Below are 16905 nucleotides of genomic sequence, written 5' to 3'. Positions count from 1 at the left end.
ACGTTTGGCCGGGCGTGCGTCGTCGTGCCTCATTGGGCTGCCTGCCAGGATTGCGCGCGCACCCCCGTTGCGAATCCCCCGGACTCGACCCTCGACTCGACCTCGAACATCCGATAAGGGTGCGCGACAGTGAGGGGTCGGCAGGCCGGAGTGGACATCTAGGTTGCTGGCCACTGCCGAATTTATCAGCGCAGCGTCGCGTGACGAGCCATCGAATCTGTTGGGACGCCTCGCAGCCCTGTCGAGCGGATACCAGAGACGTCGACCAGCACCACCACCACCACCATGTCGGCCAAGGATGGCGGAGGTGACTCCAAGCTCTTTGCGAGGGTAAGCCACCTTTGCTCCCAACCCTGCACCTGTCGTTCGCGCCCTCGCATCCCCTCGTCCCTCTCGTCATCTCCCTTTCCCTTCCTCTACACACAACCCAGGCGTCGTGCCGCGCTTCGCAGCGTGCGCCCTCTCGCTGCCCTCCCCCCGATCCCCTAATATGCCATCTCAACACCGTCCGCGGCGACGCCATCGGATACCAACATGATAGGCGCATTTCCCATATACGCGCCGGCGCTGGCGTTCGACAAGCTAAGGACTCGACAGGGCAAAGTAGCGGAGCTGCGCATCGAGCTCAACAGCGGCGGAAAGAAGGACAAGAACTACTCGGCCAAGAAGGTCGCCCTCAAGCGCATCGTCGCCAACATGACCATGAGCAATAACGATATGGTCGCGCTGTTTCCCGACATCATCGCCTGCATGCACCTCCCGAGCCTGGAGATCAAGAAGATGTAAGGCGTCTTGCGCGACCCTTAGTTGACGATGGCATGGCTGACCTGCGCTGTATAGGTGCTTCTTGTACTTGGTCAACTACGCGCGCGTTCGCCCAGAGATTGCCGTCAAGGCGATACCAATCCTGGAAAATGTGGGTGATGCGCCGTTCACGTTGGAAGCTCTCGCTGACGTTTTGGCGTTCAGGATATGGAGGATCACAACCCCTTGGTGCGGGCGCTCGCGCTGCGGACCATGTCGTACATCCACGTCAAAGAGTTTGTCGAGGCTACGGTGCCCATCGTCAAGCACATGCTGAGAGACAACGACCCATACGTGCGCAAGACCGCCGCCTTTTGCGTCGCCAAGCTGTACGACCACGACCGGCAAATGGTGGAGCGATCCGACCTCATCGACCGACTCAACTCATTGCTGAGAGATGACAACCCCACCGTCGTGGCCAGCGCGCTCGCCGGTCTGATGGACATTTGGGAGCGCAGCGACTCGATCAAGCTCACGATCGACTACAGCAATGCCTCAAAGATGGTTGCCATTCTCCCGGACTGCTCCGAGTAAGTCCACGCCTTGGCCAGGTGTGGGTTTGGGTGATGAGCTAACAGAGTTGCAGATGGGGTCAGACTTACATCCTCGAAGCTCTCATGTCGTACGTGCCACAAGAAACTGGAGAAGCCGCGCTCTTGGCGGAGCGCATCGCCCCTCGGCTGTCACACTCCAACTCATCCGTCGTCCTCACGTGTATCCGAGTGATCCTCTACCTCATGAACTACATCGCCGACCAAAAGCAAGTAACGGCGCTCTGCAAGAAGCTATCACCACCACTGGTGACGTTGCTCGCCAAGGGCCCTGAGGTGCAGTACCTGGCGCTGAGAAATGCGCTGCTCATCCTGCAGCGCCGACCAGAGGTCCTTAAGAACGACATCCGCGTCTTCTTCTGCAAATACAACGACCCCATCTACGTCAAGGTGACCAAGTTGGAGCTCATCTTCATGCTCGCCAACGAGAGCAACATCGACGAGGTCTTGACGGAGCTGAGGGAATACGCTACCGAAATCGACGTTCACTTCGTCCGCAAGGCAGTCCGCGCCATCGGGAAGCTGGCCATTAAGATCGAGCCTGCGGCGAGGCGGTGTATCGACTTGCTGTTGGAGCTTGTCTCGACGAAAATCACGTACATTGTGCAGGAGGCCACCGTCGTCATCCGCAACATCTTCCGCAAGTACCCGAACCAGTACGAATCCATTATCGGCACGCTCTGCGAGCACCTCGACTCGTTGGACGAGCCCGAGGCGAAGGCAGCCATGGTGTGGGTCATTGGGCAGTACGCAGATCGCATCGAGAACAGCGACGTGTTGCTCGAGGAGTTCCTCTACTCGTTCGCCGAGGAGCCGGTGGAGGTGCAGTTGGCGCTCCTGACAGCAACGGTCAAGCTCTTCATCCAAAGGCCAACCAAGGGTCAGGAACTGGTGCCAAAGGTGCTCAAATGGGCGACGGAGGAGACGGACAACCCCGACCTCCGCGACAGAGCATACATGTACTGGCGGCTACTGTCGACGGATATGAACGCGGCCAGGCAGATCGTCATGGGCGAGAAGCCACCCATCACGGCTGAGGCGGAGCGACTGGAGGCGCCGACGCTCGAGGAGATGTGTCTCAACGTCGGCACGCTCGCGACAGTATACCTCAAGCCGGTCCAGTCCGTGTTCCGCTCGGCGCGGCCCCGCAAGCTGCAGGACTCGCCCGCGCTGCAGAAGCAGAACCTTCTGGTGGATCGGGACAACCAGAAGAGCATCAGCATGTTTGGCCGTGGCGGCCAGCCGACAGACATTGACCTACGGAGCCGGGAGGCCGCCTCGTCAGCCGCCTCCAACGGCAACGGTGGGGCCAACCTGTCACAGGCGGTGAGCGACGCCGACGCCTACTTCTCGAGCATCGGGACGCAGCAGATGGCGGCCATGCGGATAGACCAGGGCGACGACATCTTTGGCGGCGGCGGCAACGTGACGACGGGCTACGTGGTGAGCGCCCATGCGCCGCAGGCGGTGATTCAGCCGGCGCAGGGCGGGGGCAGCAACGGCGACTTGCTGGCGCTGTGAGAGAGTGAGAGCGACTAGCTGCCGCGTGTCTAGCAATGTCGTGGGCGCAGTGCGGGGGGCGGTTCACCTTTGGATTTGTGCCGTGCCGATGCGGCCTGGGCGGGTTGAGTAATTTAGCAACCAGAGGCCTCCTGGAGAAGGGGGGCTTACTGGTGGTGTTGGTGAGAAGGGGATGGCGATGCATCGCAGCGACTCAATGGCAGTCATGGAAGATACAAATGTAAACCGCCTTGTTGAGCCATGTAAGATCCAAGTACGTTTTTCAAGTCACATCATCACACAACATGCAGAAGCAAAGGCAAACCACGCCCCGTCTAGACACGCCGCGTTCCGTCAGGCGCCATGTCGACGGCAGCCAAGAGCTGTCACCGTAGATTATGCATGTCTCATGCCGGCGTATCTTTAAAAAACCGCTCGATCTCGTGCCGTCCATCCCAGCTCCGAGAAACCAAAAGGCGCGCCACACGTACGTACTGAAGGGGTGTTGACGATGACGTCGAATGCCCCCAAGCTGTAATTCGTACGAAGTAGTAGGAACGTGCCAGTGCCGAACACCGAGCGTGCCTTATCTCGTACGTACTTGATTTCATGTAATACCCGTCGCCCACGGGCCTCGGCAAGGTCGTGGCCGGCGGGAGCAAATGCCGCTGGGTGCCGGAGACCCCGTTCCGACGCACCCGGTTGACTGTAGCTAGCTCGCCAAAGGGGGGGAGCTACAAGCTCTTATCAAGTCCAAAGTATAACAGACAAGACAGGACGACGAGACATTTAGCGCCCGTAGAGCACGCAACAGACGGTGTCGAGTGGTATTAATTATATTGCCGCAGTTCAAATAAAGGCAGAGGTCTATGTTGATTATTACTGCATCGCAGGCTGGCCCGGCCGTGGCTTCATGCGCCCACCAGCATCACAGATATCCACGCACGAATCCGTAACGTAGTCCAGCTTGAGCACGCCCCCTCCCCAGCTCTTATCCCACACCATGCCGCAGCGGCTCCCGCAGCCGCGATCCGCGCCCTTGTCGCTCACCTCCTGGATCTTGCCCATCAGGCGCTTGGCGGTGCGGGCCGTGCGCACGCCGCCGTCCTTGACGCCCTCGAAGAAGAGGCAGAAGCCGTGCGGGCCCAGCGCGTACTGCCGGCACACAATGTTCTGCCCGTTGGCGTAGTACGTCGTCTTCTTGCCGTCGCCGGGGAGCTTGCTGACCAGCTTGGCGATGTAGTCGGTCACGTCGTTGCGCGTGAGGCTCGTCATGCAGTTGACGCTGACTTTGCAGCTCGTGTCGAGCTCGCCTGCTGCCACGAGGGTGCAGAGCAGGGCGGCGAGGGCGTAGAGTAGATGCATCTGATTATCGGGGAATACGTGTTAGCAGCGGAGGCGAATGGCTCGGGACACGCATATATATTGAAGCATCGACGCCCTTATCTTGATGTGAGCCCCTTTGGCGTAGAAGCAGTTGTTATAAATGACCTCCGCGATGAGACGAGGCCAGGGATACACTTCTACAAATTATACAAAGGCCCAGTCCTGGATTATGTATTGCCTCGACGCGCCATCCTGCGGCGAAGATTGCTATTTAGGAGCCGTGACGCTTCGATTCGAGCGAAGACGACGGCGGGGGAAGTTCAGACAAAACGCCTATAATTAACCTGCGGTTCTGACCGACAATGACGCCCTGAGGCGCGCAAGTAAATCATGCTTCTAGAAGTTGGCAATGTCCGTGGTGAGCCACGTGCTTCGTGCTGGCATCGCCACGGGGTCCTTGCTGTCGTCTGGACTCTGTTGTTTCGTAGTCCGGACTCCGTACGTGGCCGCTCCGCGACGAAACGCCTGCAGTTCGAGCCCCTTACCCAGCTTACACCAAAACGCGCCCGCCGGAAGACTCGCGTCGAGACGGCCCGGGTGTCGACTTACCTCAGTATCCGCTACGGACTACTGGTGCAATATATCACCGACACCATAGCTATGCCTTGCCTTCGTTGGAAGCGTGCAAGTTTCCCAGATGCTGCGGCGACCCAGCGGAGAACCTGGTACTGATGCTTTAAGCGCATGGCTCGCGTACCCAATTATGGGTGCCTGGAAAGTCTAATCTTCAGCATGAGGGCGGCTGGAACGCTATCAGCTAGATAGAGGAGACCAAAGGCACGTACACAGGCACTGAGTCAATGGACGTCAGGCTCGTTGAGGCCGGTGACTTTGCCCGTTGTGGCGGACGGGGGACTTCGTCTTAGTCGACGCTCGAGCCTTGCAGTGGCCATGGGGGGAATGGAATGCAGGCTGAAGTTCCGCCCGTCCATGTGGAACCACTCAAGCTCAGCTTCCGCAAGCCACGGCGGACCGCAGTGGAGAGCTGCTTGACGGGCGGTTGGGCCGCTATTACGTGCCGTTGATGGCGGAGACAGCCAAATCGTGCGCCTCCGTCCAGACTCCAGTGTCCAGAGTGCTCGCTCGCGCGTACTGCTTGAAGGCCCAGTCTGGCGCAGGCTAGGACGTGCTTGTTGGCGGCTACACGGGCGGGCGCCACGGCGGCGGGCCAAGGTTGCGATCACCCACACACACGCAATCACCGCGCCTGTGAGTGGTAGCGTGTAATTGCGAGTATGGGTTCACAAGTGACCGCACGCCAGGGAGGGTGCCCGCGTACTCGCATGGCCGCCGGGAGTAAAGAGGCTAAAGTGCTGTGCCTCTCCTGTGCTGGTACATACTCGTCGGCTTGGCGCGCGAGGTTATTGTCTCGTAGTGTGGCTGAGCAGTCCAGACTGCCCTCTTTCGGGCGAGGGAGAATTGGGCGAGTGCATGGCTAGATGAGGTAGGTCGTTGGGGCACGTCAAATCTTCTAATGCAGGTCGGTCAGCCTCCTGCTTGTCAGACAGTTGAGGGGGAGTGGGAGTGGGAGTGGGAGTGGGCTGTGCGGGCCGGCGACCCTGGCAATGGCTGGCAAGAGTGTTGAAGGGGCGCGATGCCCAGAGACGGGAGCGAAGGAGAGAAATGTGAGAGGGGCCCAAAGTTGAGAGGCGATGACGAAGCGAGGAACCATGGAGTAATGCAAATCGTCGAGTACTTGCAGGTAGCCTGCACCAAGTCATCAGGTGTATCGAATACGGCCTGCGAAGTACTACTACTCCGCAGCCCGTACTGCGTCTGTGAGAGAAGGTGGCACCGGGCCGGGGCGACGGCAGTCGAGGAAGGAGAGGCCTATGCCGTTTGGTCGGGCGCCTTCCAAGCTCCAACAAACAAGTATCGTACTGTACTTCTTATTAAGTACCCGGACCGCTGTCAGCAGTCTCCTCGCTGCGCTGCACAAGCAAGTGAGGTGACAGTCGCCCGACGGGGTGACAAATTGTCGTCGTCCATCACTTCACCCTTGCCGGCCGTCCATCGCACCACCAACGTATTAGCCATCGACCTGCATTTCATACCCCGTACCCTCCCGTCGAGCGTTCGTTGCTTCGGCCGCCGCCGTCCAGGGACCAACGGCTGACCCAAAAGGGCCATGCTCGGCAACGACAAAGGCCCCCTAGAGTCGCGCGAGGGACGGGAAGGCACACCGGCACCGTCAGCAGTACGAGCTTCGACCACCAAGTATTAGAATCCAACGGCATCTTTAGACTCTCCCCAGGTCCCGCCGCGTCCCGACGCAGCAGGCCAATCATCCACAGCCATTGGCAAGACGGAGCAGCACACCGGCCACCGTTGGGCGTTGCACAGGCGGGCGGGACTCAGCGGGACGCAGACACGAACGTCCAGCCCGTCACCCGTCACCTCCTGTCTCTTCAGCGGCCGTCGTCTGCAGAAGACGGCGAGTCAGAAGCCTGTTGGGCCAAGAGCGAGTCCTGCCGCCACGGCTCCTTGGCCTGGCGCCTCGTTGTCCCCTCCCAGCAGTGCATTCGGAGCCTCCCAGGACAGCTGCAGGACCAGTCGCAATCTCGAATTCATCATTCTACGATTCCCTTGCACACGCACGACTCTGATTGTGTCGAACGACCAGCCGCAATCTCGCCAGCAGACAAAGGCGAGGCCTCGACATTCCCCCTCGTCCGTTCCGCCTGGCGCGGCAGCCGTAGCGTGCTCGCGCTCTCTCGATTTAGTACTTGGCGCGCCCCCAGCAAGCCTCGCTCGCTCGAGTCCGCAGCCGGCCATCCGTCCTCCCCCACTCCCGTGTGGCCCGGAACTGGGGCTGGCCGCGCTCCTCGTTGCAGAAGCACGCTCGCTCGCTAGTCGCAGGTCGATCCTCGACTCGCCGCCCAGCTTGACGTCGACGCCGCGACTCTTCTCCGACCACATCCGACACCCTCTGGCCTATCCCATCGTTGGTCATCGTCGCCGACCGAGACGTGGTACGATCCGTTTCCCGCTGCTGCGCATGAATTGAGACGGGCCGCCCGTTTTCCTCACCGTCTCCTTGTCCCGTCCATCCGCCCGCCGTTGGTGCGAAGCCGCCACCCTGCGCCCCCTGTGCGCACCCCAGAGATGGAATCGACCATGAGCGGTGGCAACTCCACCTCCGTCGACGACGCCCGCCTCGAGCAACCCAGCGACGCCGTCCCGATGGAAACCATTGACCAGTCCTCCGCCCCCGAAAAGGTCGCGCTCAAGGCCGCCGATGGCCCTGCCAGCGCTCAGGACGCCGTCCCGGCCTCAACAGCCGCCCACGGCACCCCCGCCGACTCCGAGCGGCCGGCACACGCGGAGGCCGACGCCCAAGCAACACCACAAAAGGGCAAGGACAGGGACGACGATGCGCCCACGCCGCCATCCAAGGAGAGGAGCGACTCCATGGCAATCGGCCCTGCCCAGGATGACATCAGGGCCGTGAGCCACGGCGCCACCGACAATCCCGTCTGCAACATCACCCTACTGCTCACGTCGGGGAGCCGCCACCCGTACAAACTGGATGCCAAGTACCTGACGAGGCGGAACGTCGCCATGCCCGAAGAAACCGAGAGCGGCCAGCCCGACCCCTTCAGCATCAGCGTCTACACCTTGAAGGAGCTCATCTTGAGGGAATGGCGCAGCGACTGGGAGGCGAAGCCCGCTAGCCCAAGTAGCATACGCCTCATCCACTTTGGCAAGCTGCTGGACGACAAGGAGCAATTGAAGAGTATGTGCACGCACGACATGCCCCCGTTTCGCTGCGGCCTGCTAACCAAATCTGCAGAATATCAGTTCAGCACCGAGGCTCCCAACGTCGTCCACATGAGCATCCGCCCGGCTGACCTGGACGAAGAGGAGCCAAAATCCGGGAGTAAGCATCTGCCTTCGGGTAGCGGGGACGGCCAGCACTCTCGGGGTGGCAGCAACTGCTGCGTGATATTATGAAGAAGGGGCAGATGCTCTAGCTCACAGTCATGTGGACAGCTCGGTGTGTTTTCGCCAACCAAGATGGTTCCGCGTTGCCTGGCTCGGCCATGGTCGGCGGGCACATATATGGCGCAATGAAAGCGGACGAGAACGACGAAGCCTCGGACAGCGTGCCCGCGCGTGTGCGCAGGGACGTCCGGGCCTTGCACATAAGGATTGACGCATTACGCCCTCCCTCGGCACGACACACTCATTACAGCATCGTGCTTTGTTGATTTTTCTTGGCCTAGTTTTACACGGGCTGTAGCGTATGGCGGGACACATTACCGCGACAGACGGATGGGAACCGGAGTCTATATGGGCGTCTCGTCTTGTACAAATGTATTTTGCTCCCCAATGTCTATTTGGCCACGCTCCGGGGCGCGGGCGGCGGACGAACAGCGCACGCCAAGGGAATTGGAACATGTCCATAGCAGGATAGAATTGCAGCTGTACTTTGTTGCTGGCCGCGTGCATCCGGTGGAGGAAGGCCGGCGGGACTCGCATCTATCATGTCTTGCTGCGTCTTGTTTTGTTGTACATGTGCCGAGGCTCCTCTTCTTCCCAACCGAGCCGCGCCCCTCCCCGACCGACCTCTCTGACCCCTCCAACCGACATGTGCTCTACTGAATCTTGAGCTTCTTCTCCATCTCGTCATGGAAGCCTACCACGCCCCTCGTCTCCTCGCCGGTGAAGACGTCCTCCCAAGTAATCATGTCCTCCCTGCCGCGCAGAATGTCCTCGTGGACGCTGGGCAGGCCGCGGCCGAGGGCGAGGGGCCGCCACTCGCCCTCGCGGACCATCTTGAGCTCCATGCCGCGGCGGACGGGCTCGGCGATGCCAAAGGTGCGGCGGAGGGACTCCATGCGCAGGGCCTCCTGGGTGGCCTCCCAGCCCTTGAGGCGGGCCTCGAGCGGGTGGGCGGAGGCGGGCTTGCCGGCGGCGGCGTCGTGCGGGCTAGGGCCGACGCCGTGGCGGAGGGTGTCGTGGACGCCCGGGGCGGAGGGCGCGGACGAGGTGTGCGACGAGGTGTGGGAGAAGGAGTCGGCGTGGGCGCTCGAGGGGACGATGCGCATGGACTGCGGGAGGAGTTTGTTAGACTCGTGTGCCCGGTTGAATAGGCCCGGGGGGAGAAGGTGAGCGGAAGACGATGATGGAGGGGAGGCTCACCATGTTGGCGGTGTTGGCGCGGGAGGTCCGCGAGGTCGAGTTATGGAAAGAGGGTCGCGGGCTTGTGGTGGTGACGGCGCCTTGGTGCGCGCAGGGTCGAAGAGCAATGCGTTGCGAGGGGAGGTGTCGTCGGGCGTTGGATGGTGTTGCTGCGATGGGGACGGTTGTGATGATGATGGGACGGAGGGCGATGATGAAGCTCGGGAGCTGCCTCTGGCTCCAGGCCAGGCTGCGAGTAGCCTCGCGTTCAGTGGCCTGCCAGCGGCGCTGGAGCTTCGGCTGAGCTGCGGCACGTTGGTGCGGGCCCAGGCGGTGGGTTCCAGTTGGTCGGCAGCGTCGGTGGAGTGCTGCCCTGCTGCTTGCCCGTGGCCGGCCGGCCGGGGTACGTACCTTTTCAGTGACCCTGGCTGCCCCAGCTCCTCGCTGTCAAGTGAACCAACACGATCGAGACATGGATTGAGGCTTGCCGACCCCGGATGGCAGCTTATCCCCGATTACGGCCGTCTCGCTCAACCATCACACCAGGTCACATCGGAAAGCTCGTTGACTCACGCGTCTCCTGGGCATCAGCCCGCCTTTATCACTCGCCGCTCTCCCCAATTCATCTTTTTCCTCCCAGACATGAGCACATCTCGCGAGTCGTGAGCGAAGTCAATTGGCGATGGCGTCCCTCAAGGCCAAGGCCTGCTCGCCGCCCATCATCCGCATCGCCAACGGCACCTTCTACCGGCGGCATCCCAACTCGCACCAGCCCGGCCCGCACCCGCACCCGAACCCGCCGCTTTTCAACGGCCTCTCCTTCGAGCTGCCCTCGTCGACGCCGCCGCCGCCGGCCGGGCAGCACAACTGGTGCGTCGTCGGGCCCTCGCTCTCGGGCAAGACGACCTTCCTGCAGGCGCTCCGCGGCCGGCTGATCTGCGATCCGCCCACGGCGCGCTCGTTCCCGTACCTCTCGCAGGATGGCGTGCCGTCGCGGCTGCGGAACCCGCAGACGGCGGTGCGCTACGTCGGCTTCGATGCCGAGCAGGGCTCCGGACCGCTGGCAGGCAGCGCCGTCACGGCCTCGGCGTACCTGTCGGCGCGGTACGAGTCTCGGCGCGAGATCACCGACTTTTCGCTTCGGGACTTTTTGCTGGGGAACACGGAGCTGAATCCGCTCAAGTCGCCGCTGGGCGAGGATGACGGATCCATCTCGACGGAGCTGCTGGATCGTGTCGTCGGGGACCTGAAGCTCAGCCACCTCCTGGACCTGCCCGTCACGTTTCTCAGCAACGGCCAGGGCCGACGAGCCCGCATTGCTCGTGCGCTGCTTATGAGGCCAGAGGTCCTACTGCTTGACGAGCCGTTCATGGGGCTCGATCCCCCGACCGTTTCTGGTCTGAGCCCCTTGCTGCAGTCTCTGGCCGAAAAGGCAAGCCCGCGGCTGGTGCTGAGTGCCCGCCCGCAAGATCCGCTACCTGAATGGATCACGCATCTTATCTACCTGCGGACGGACTGCCAGGTCGGGTCGATGGGTCCAAAGGAAGTCGTGCTCGATGGCCTGAAAAAGTATGTGCGCGGCGTCAACAAGGGCGGCCTGGTCGAGGACGACAAGTTGCCCGTCCACGCTTTGCAGGACATTGGCCGTGTCTTGTCGTCAGGCACGTCGTCTACATCCGACGCGACTGCCACGCAAGCCACCTCGCAGGTGCTGAGCTCTACGAATACAGACGCCGAGCCGCTGGTGGAAATGGACGGCTGCCAGGTCCGCTACGGCGACAAGATTGCGCTGGGGAACTGGTCACAGCAGACTGCGCAGGGCAACAAGGACGGCCTGATATGGACCGTCCGGCGAGGCGAGCGATGGGGCGTCTTTGGCCCAAACGGCTCGGGCAAGACGACCATTGTGTCTCTGCTGGGCTCGGACCACCCGCAGACCTACTCCATGCCCATCAAGCTCTTTGGGCGCAGCCGCCTGCCCGAGCCCGGGTCGGGTCAGTTGCCGCTCACGTTCTGGGACATTCAGTCGCGCATCGGCCACTCGAGCCCCGAGGTGCACCAGCACATGCCGCGGAGCCACACGATCCGACAGGTGGTGGAGAATGCCTGGTCTGCGACGTTTGGTACGCCGCCGAAGCTGGACGGCGCGGCCAGGCAGAGGGTGGATGCGGCGCTGCGCTGGTTCGCGCCAGAGCTGCGGCCCAACGCGGCGTCGACATCCCCAGCGGCAGACGAGGACGGCGCGGACGACCTCTCGTGGGCAAACGAGTACGTGTTTGGGGAGATTTCCTTTTCGGCACAGCGCGTGGCGCTCTTCATCCGGGCCATGATCAAGGGCCCGGACGTGGTGGTGCTGGACGAAGCGTTCAGCGGCATGGACGACGCGGTGCGGGACAAGTGCACGCGGTTCTTGGAGGAGGGCGCCCCGGGAGGGGGAGCAGGAGGAGGACAATCGGCGGTGCCCGGGCTGACGGACCGGCAGGCGCTGATTTGCATCGCGCACGTCAAGGAGGAGGTGCCCGACTGCGTGCGCGAGTGGATGTGCCTGCCCGAGGCCAACACGGGCCGGCCGGCGCGCTTCGGGCGGCTGGAGGGACCGCTGCGGGAGGACGAGGGGCGGTGGCATGCGATATGGGGGTTCAAGGAGAACTAGACGGCCGTGCCCGCGCGTAGACTTGATAGACGTTGGCTACTGCCTAGACGTACATACTAACGTTGACTTATGTGTGGCGATGTAAGTTGTCGGGAGCCGCCGTTGGCGCGGAGAAGCACGGGCGCTTATTGCCAGTGACGTGCCACGAGCCCAGCCAGTGTACGGAGGACGTGAGAATAAGGTACATACTTTTCAGGCAGCCAATGTCTGGCTTGACAAGGGAGGAGCAACAAAGCATGGACGATGCCGTGCTCCTCGCTGGTGAGACAAACAAAACAACTGCGGCTCAGCCGTGTGTCAGTCAGCGCCAGGTGTGAGTCTGACATCTGGGTCCAGTATTGCCCTGCGCGGCTGCTGCTTTGTCCCTCCCTGCTGGAGTGGAGGAGGTGGTCCAGCCAAAAGTGTGCGGGCGGCTCTGTTTCTCACTGCATGCCCGCGGCGCCCGGCCATGAAGCGCCTGTGGAACTTCGATCCTCGGACTACGAGTAGCGCGACAGCCGGGCACTAAGGCAATGCAAGGTACAAGTGTAGCTGCAGGCTGCAGCTCTGAGCTGAGAGCTGTGTGCTGTGCTGTGCCTATCAAAGAGCTACCTAGACGGGAGGCGGGTGCAGCTTTATTAGCTCTAAGCCCGCAGGCTAGGAAACGGTAACGCACTGTATGAGCTACATCGCGACATCGCCAACCCCTCCATCCTCATTCTCCTCTCATCCATCCATCAGTGACGTCGTTTTTTTTTGTTACCCGCTCACCCACCACCATCACCACCATCACCACCTCCAACGAACAATACAAAAGCGACCGTCACTCCGCGCCCACATTCCAACTCAAACTCCAAAGACCCTGATCCGATCCGTTCATTCCCTCTCCCATCAGCGCTCCTTGGCGGGGGGAGAAAGGAAGAACGACCATGTCCTCGGCGCAGACACAAACCCGCGCGCAGCCGCCGGACCACCACGTCGACGAAGACGTCGACGCCGACGCCGCCATCGACGAAGAGGACATCACCCTGCGGTGCTGCGCGCCCGTCTACGCCCTCACCGCGCCCGTCGAGGTCGGCGAGATAGGGTTCGTTGACCCCCTCCTCCTCCTCCTCCTCCTCCTCCTCCCAGCAGCCCATGTCCATGTCGCACTTCTCCGCCGCCGCCGCTCTCGGTGCTTGTGAATGAACCTCTCTTTTGTTCCGTGACTGACAGATATGCCGCCCACGTACACAGATCCGGCGGCCGCGCTGGCTCGTCGGCCTTCTTCGCCTGGCCGCTCCTCGGCCCGCTGCTCTTCCCCAACGAGACGAGCGACGCGCGCGACCACTGCGCCAACGAGCGAAGTACGTCTATTCTCCCCCTTCCCAATCTCTTCTCCCCTCCTCTCACCTGTTCTCCTCGTCTGCCCGTCTATATAAGCCCTTGTATCCAAGCTAACCGCGGTTACCCGCCGCCCGCCCGCTCGCAGCCTTCCTCTCGTACCTCCGCATCGCCATCTACCTGGCCGTCCTCTCCGTGGCCATCACGCTCTCCTTCCACCTCAAGAACCAGCCCACCAACCTCGAGCGCCGCATGGCCAAGCCCCTCGGCATCATCTTCTGGGGCCTGAGCGTCGTCACGCTCGTCATCGGCCTGGGCAACTACATGAGTGAGTTTGATTTGATGCCCCCGCTCTACGTCACCGGGCAACGGAACCAACCTCCTTCGACTTGGAAGCATGCTGACGGCGCGCGGCAGAAACGGTCAACAAGTATAGCCGCAGGGTGGCCATTGTGCAGTCCGGATGGAGGACGCAGTTGGTAAGTCGAGACTAGCACGTCTACATAAGAATGCGGCAGAGCAAACCGTCTAACCGGCGCACAGGTCCTGGGCATGCTCGCCGGCGCCATCATCGGCACGTGCATTGTCCTTCTCGTGGTGGAAAAGCTGCGACCAAGCGAAAGTTCGCTGTGATGAACTTGATTCATTAATACGCTACCACGACCCGCGTCACCCCGCTCTCTTGGTATCACAAAACAGGTCCCTCGCATACGAATCTGGCAGCGGCAAACTCTTCAAGTCCTCCTCGGAGCAGTGCCCGACCTGCCGCCGGAACTCGTCCGCAAACTGGGCTGTCTCCATGAGGAACTTGGCGAAGCTCTTTTGCTTGCTGTCCCATGACAATATGGGCAAGTCCTCGGGCGGCTGCAGCTCACCGCGCTTAGGCAGTGTCTCCAGCATGTCCACCGATGACCCCGGGTCAAACGCTGGGCTGACCCTGTCGACGAATCCTCCCTGTTCCCTGTCTTTCGAGGAACTCCCGGCGTCGCCATACTCCTCCGGCTTGTCGGACAAGTCGGTGTGAACGCCGACAATGGCGCCAGCCGTGTCCTTACCGGGATACAGCGTAAAGTAGCCGCGGAGCCGGGCAAGCTGCACCGCGTACTCCATCCAGGCTGGGTGCTGTTTACCCACCTCCTTTTTGGCTATCAGCGCTGGCGAAGAAGGGCTCGAGCTGTGCCTGTTTATCATCTGGGAGACGTATGCGTGCAGCTCCACCCACTTGTCGCCCAAGAACAGGACCGCATCGCTGGCAGGAGACTGCCAAAGGAACGGAGCTCCCTCGCTTCCAGGCTTGTTGCCACGCACTGGCGCGGGGGGCGAAAACGGTTGCGTGCCATCGAGCGACACTGTGGGAACGGCAAAACCCATGGCCATCAGTCTCAGTTCCAGGCCTTCGCTCGTCGCAGCTCGCGAGTACCGGTAGTAGAGGATGGCGAATTTGAGATCTGTCGAGGGTTAAATGATTGTCAATAGGCTAGGCGGGGAGCCAGTTTCCGCTTACAGTGAAAGAACTGAGGCGTCACCTCCGCATTCGGAGAGAGGACCAGCACATGGGAATTGACTGGGTCCAGCGGCCAGAACGACTCGAGGAAGCGCACCAAGCTCTCCTCCTCGCTGATCCTGTGGCTGGGAATTCGCCGGTGCAGCGACATCATCCGCGGCAGCGGCTTCTCGTCGCCGGCGGACGGGGGCCACTCATAACGACCCAGGAATTCCTGGAGCGGCTTTTCGATGAGACTCGGCAGTTCGACCGTGAGGTGCGGGATGGAGTGGCCGCCGAGATCGGCGCGTGCGAGCGAATTGAGCAGCCTCTTGATGTTTCCTGTGCCCGTAGGCGGAGCGCGCACCATGATATCGAAGCGGACTTGATTCCAAGCTATGCTGGGTCAGCGCCCACGCTCACTTGGGTACTGGCATCACACTCACCTGCCAGGGCTGGGGCGTCCAGCTTTGTGATCCACGACAGCCGAGTTTCGGGCTTATGAGGGAGCTCAATGAGAGCTGCGTGCGTGGATGAGATCTCGTCACGAGCGCCACGGAGGAAGAAGGTCTCCTCGGCATCGGTCGAGTCCACAAGGACGGCCTGTGGATGCATGTACGTGTTGATGTAGTCTACGTCTTGTCAGCAGAGCATCTCTGAATCTCATCAATGCACGACGTACAAAAGGCACGCGCGACGGAGAGTGTCATGCGCGCTTCGGTGGAGGTATCAGCGTGGTCGGGTCGTGCATCTATGAGCTGTCAGTTCCCGTCGCCCGAGCACACACACAGACGCTGAGAGTGCTCATCCGTACCATGCATCATCATTGGACACGTCCTGTCGATGCCGTTGACCTGGAAAAGTTCCTTCAGGGAGATGGCCGACCGGCCAATGAACGCGAAATGGACATATGTTGTCTTCTCGTACGCCATGCGGCACGCCATGGGCAGCAGCGTGGCGGCGCTCTTGAGGCTTGCAGCAGCAAACAAGACGTTGCGGTTCGTGACTGAGGTGCCGCCGGTCGACGATATCGCGCGGAGGGAAGCCGCCAGCTCGTAAAACTTGATGGGTCCATTGTAGCTCTTGGGCTCGTCGAGGGCATCGTGGCCAGCGGCGGGCGTTTTCGGCTTCGTCTTGGACTCCGCCACCGGGTTCGGCTTTGGCCTCGACTTCGGTTCGGCATCGAGAGGTGGCGGAGGGGGACGTCCCCGGGTGGGGGAGTCATATGCGCCGGGGAAGTCGTGACGGAAGGGGTCTCTGTCGAGAGGAGACGGCGACGACGCATCGTCACCGGCAGTGATGGTGCGGATGAGGATGAAGAGCAAGACTCCCAGGACGACGAGGTATACGACCAGGCGCAAGACCAAGCCCCGTCTCGGAGGGTGGACAGCTTGCCATTGGCCTCCGTGCTGCTGCTGCTGCTGCTTGGCATGCTTGGGCAGGCCGAGGTCGTCGTCCTTCTTAGCCAGCTCCTCGTCGTCGCGCCTGGGATGCCAGCGCCTGGAGCTCGACATGTCGGCGGCCGAGGGAGGCGGAGGAGCAGGGGATGGCGTCTAGCAGTGCGTGCAGCAGCAGTCAACCCGACATCTCGTCGCGCATGGGGCCGGGAGTGCGCAGGCGTACGGCGCGAGGAGCCACTGGTCTGACGATGGGGGCGTTGAGAAGACCGGCAGATGGACGGGTTGGAGGGGCGCGGAGAGAGAGATGGATGGAGCTGGAGCTGGAGCTGAGCTGAGCCGAGCTTGGGTGAGATGTGGTGTGCGGCACTGCGCCGAAATAAAATGCCGTCAGTGAGGACAGGTAGGTCGACTGTCCGCCGGGCCGGGGCACCCCTCGCGCGCCAGGGCGTCATTTTGGAGCGCCCTGGTGGAGCTGGCGGGTAAAGCTTAGGCTGCGTCTCCCCCACTGAAAGGATGGATTGTTAGGCTAGCATGCTAGGTAGGATGGATGGAGCTTGCCCACCTCAGCATTGGATCCCACGCACGTCCCACGTGTAGCCACACGCAGGGGAGGTATACTAGGTTCCTCCTGGAGAAATGGTGTGCTGTCCAGCTGTTTGAAAACCTGGCATCACAGCGGGTGCGCTCAAGCTCTGGCGCGCT

The 16905-nt window shown here is 61.6% G+C and overlaps 7 protein-coding genes across 7 annotated transcripts; 4 read left to right on the top strand and 3 right to left on the bottom strand.

Moving 5' to 3' along the window:
• Positions 1-285: 285 nt before the first annotated feature.
• On the top strand, positions 286-2876 carry PLICBS_000845 (uncharacterized protein; the record flags this gene model as incomplete). The annotated part of the gene is made up of 5 exons (XM_018318109.2): positions 286-330; positions 598-782; positions 841-916; positions 970-1334; positions 1391-2876. 5 exons carry the CDS (start codon positions 286-288, stop codon positions 2874-2876), a joined length of 2157 nt encoding a protein of 718 aa, XP_018183634.2.
• Positions 2877-3734: 858 nt separating this feature from the next.
• PLICBS_000844 (uncharacterized protein) lies at positions 3735-4220 on the bottom strand (the record flags this gene model as incomplete). Its single annotated transcript, XM_018318110.2, has 1 exon — positions 3735-4220. One exon carries the CDS (start codon positions 4218-4220, stop codon positions 3735-3737), a length of 486 nt encoding a protein of 161 aa, XP_018183635.2.
• A 3138-nt stretch (positions 4221-7358) lies between these two features.
• Positions 7359-8195, top strand: PLICBS_000843 (uncharacterized protein; the record flags this gene model as incomplete). The annotated part of the gene is made up of 2 exons (XM_065599671.1): positions 7359-7977; positions 8035-8195. The coding sequence occupies 2 exons, from the start codon at positions 7359-7361 to the stop codon at positions 8193-8195; spliced, it is 780 nt and encodes a 259-aa protein (XP_065455743.1).
• A 644-nt stretch (positions 8196-8839) lies between these two features.
• PLICBS_000842 (uncharacterized protein) lies at positions 8840-9389 on the bottom strand (the record flags this gene model as incomplete). The annotated part of the gene is made up of 2 exons (XM_018318112.1): positions 8840-9295; positions 9387-9389. 2 exons carry the CDS (start codon positions 9387-9389, stop codon positions 8840-8842), a joined length of 459 nt encoding a protein of 152 aa, XP_018183637.1.
• A 658-nt stretch (positions 9390-10047) lies between these two features.
• PLICBS_000841 (uncharacterized protein) lies at positions 10048-12018 on the top strand (the record flags this gene model as incomplete). The annotated part of the gene is made up of 1 exon (XM_018318113.1): positions 10048-12018. The coding sequence occupies one exon, from the start codon at positions 10048-10050 to the stop codon at positions 12016-12018; it is 1971 nt and encodes a 656-aa protein (XP_018183638.1).
• A 908-nt stretch (positions 12019-12926) lies between these two features.
• PLICBS_000840 (uncharacterized protein) lies at positions 12927-13953 on the top strand (the record flags this gene model as incomplete). Its single annotated transcript, XM_018318114.1, has 5 exons — positions 12927-13084; positions 13234-13343; positions 13469-13648; positions 13738-13799; positions 13864-13953. 5 exons carry the CDS (start codon positions 12927-12929, stop codon positions 13951-13953), a joined length of 600 nt encoding a protein of 199 aa, XP_018183639.1.
• Positions 13954-13989: 36 nt separating this feature from the next.
• On the bottom strand, positions 13990-16317 carry PLICBS_000839 (uncharacterized protein; the record flags this gene model as incomplete). The annotated part of the gene is made up of 5 exons (XM_018318115.2): positions 13990-14768; positions 14825-15199; positions 15250-15435; positions 15486-15554; positions 15618-16317. The coding sequence occupies 5 exons, from the start codon at positions 16315-16317 to the stop codon at positions 13990-13992; spliced, it is 2109 nt and encodes a 702-aa protein (XP_018183640.2).
• Between the last annotated feature and the right edge of the window lie 588 nt (positions 16318-16905).

The sequence above is a fragment of the Purpureocillium lilacinum genome (genome assembly GCF_023168085.1).
Source record: "Purpureocillium lilacinum CBS 284.36 DNA, scaffold_1, whole genome shotgun sequence".
Taxonomy (NCBI): Eukaryota; Fungi; Ascomycota; class Sordariomycetes; order Hypocreales; family Ophiocordycipitaceae; genus Purpureocillium; species Purpureocillium lilacinum.
This window is presented reverse-complemented; position numbering and strand designations above follow the sequence as displayed.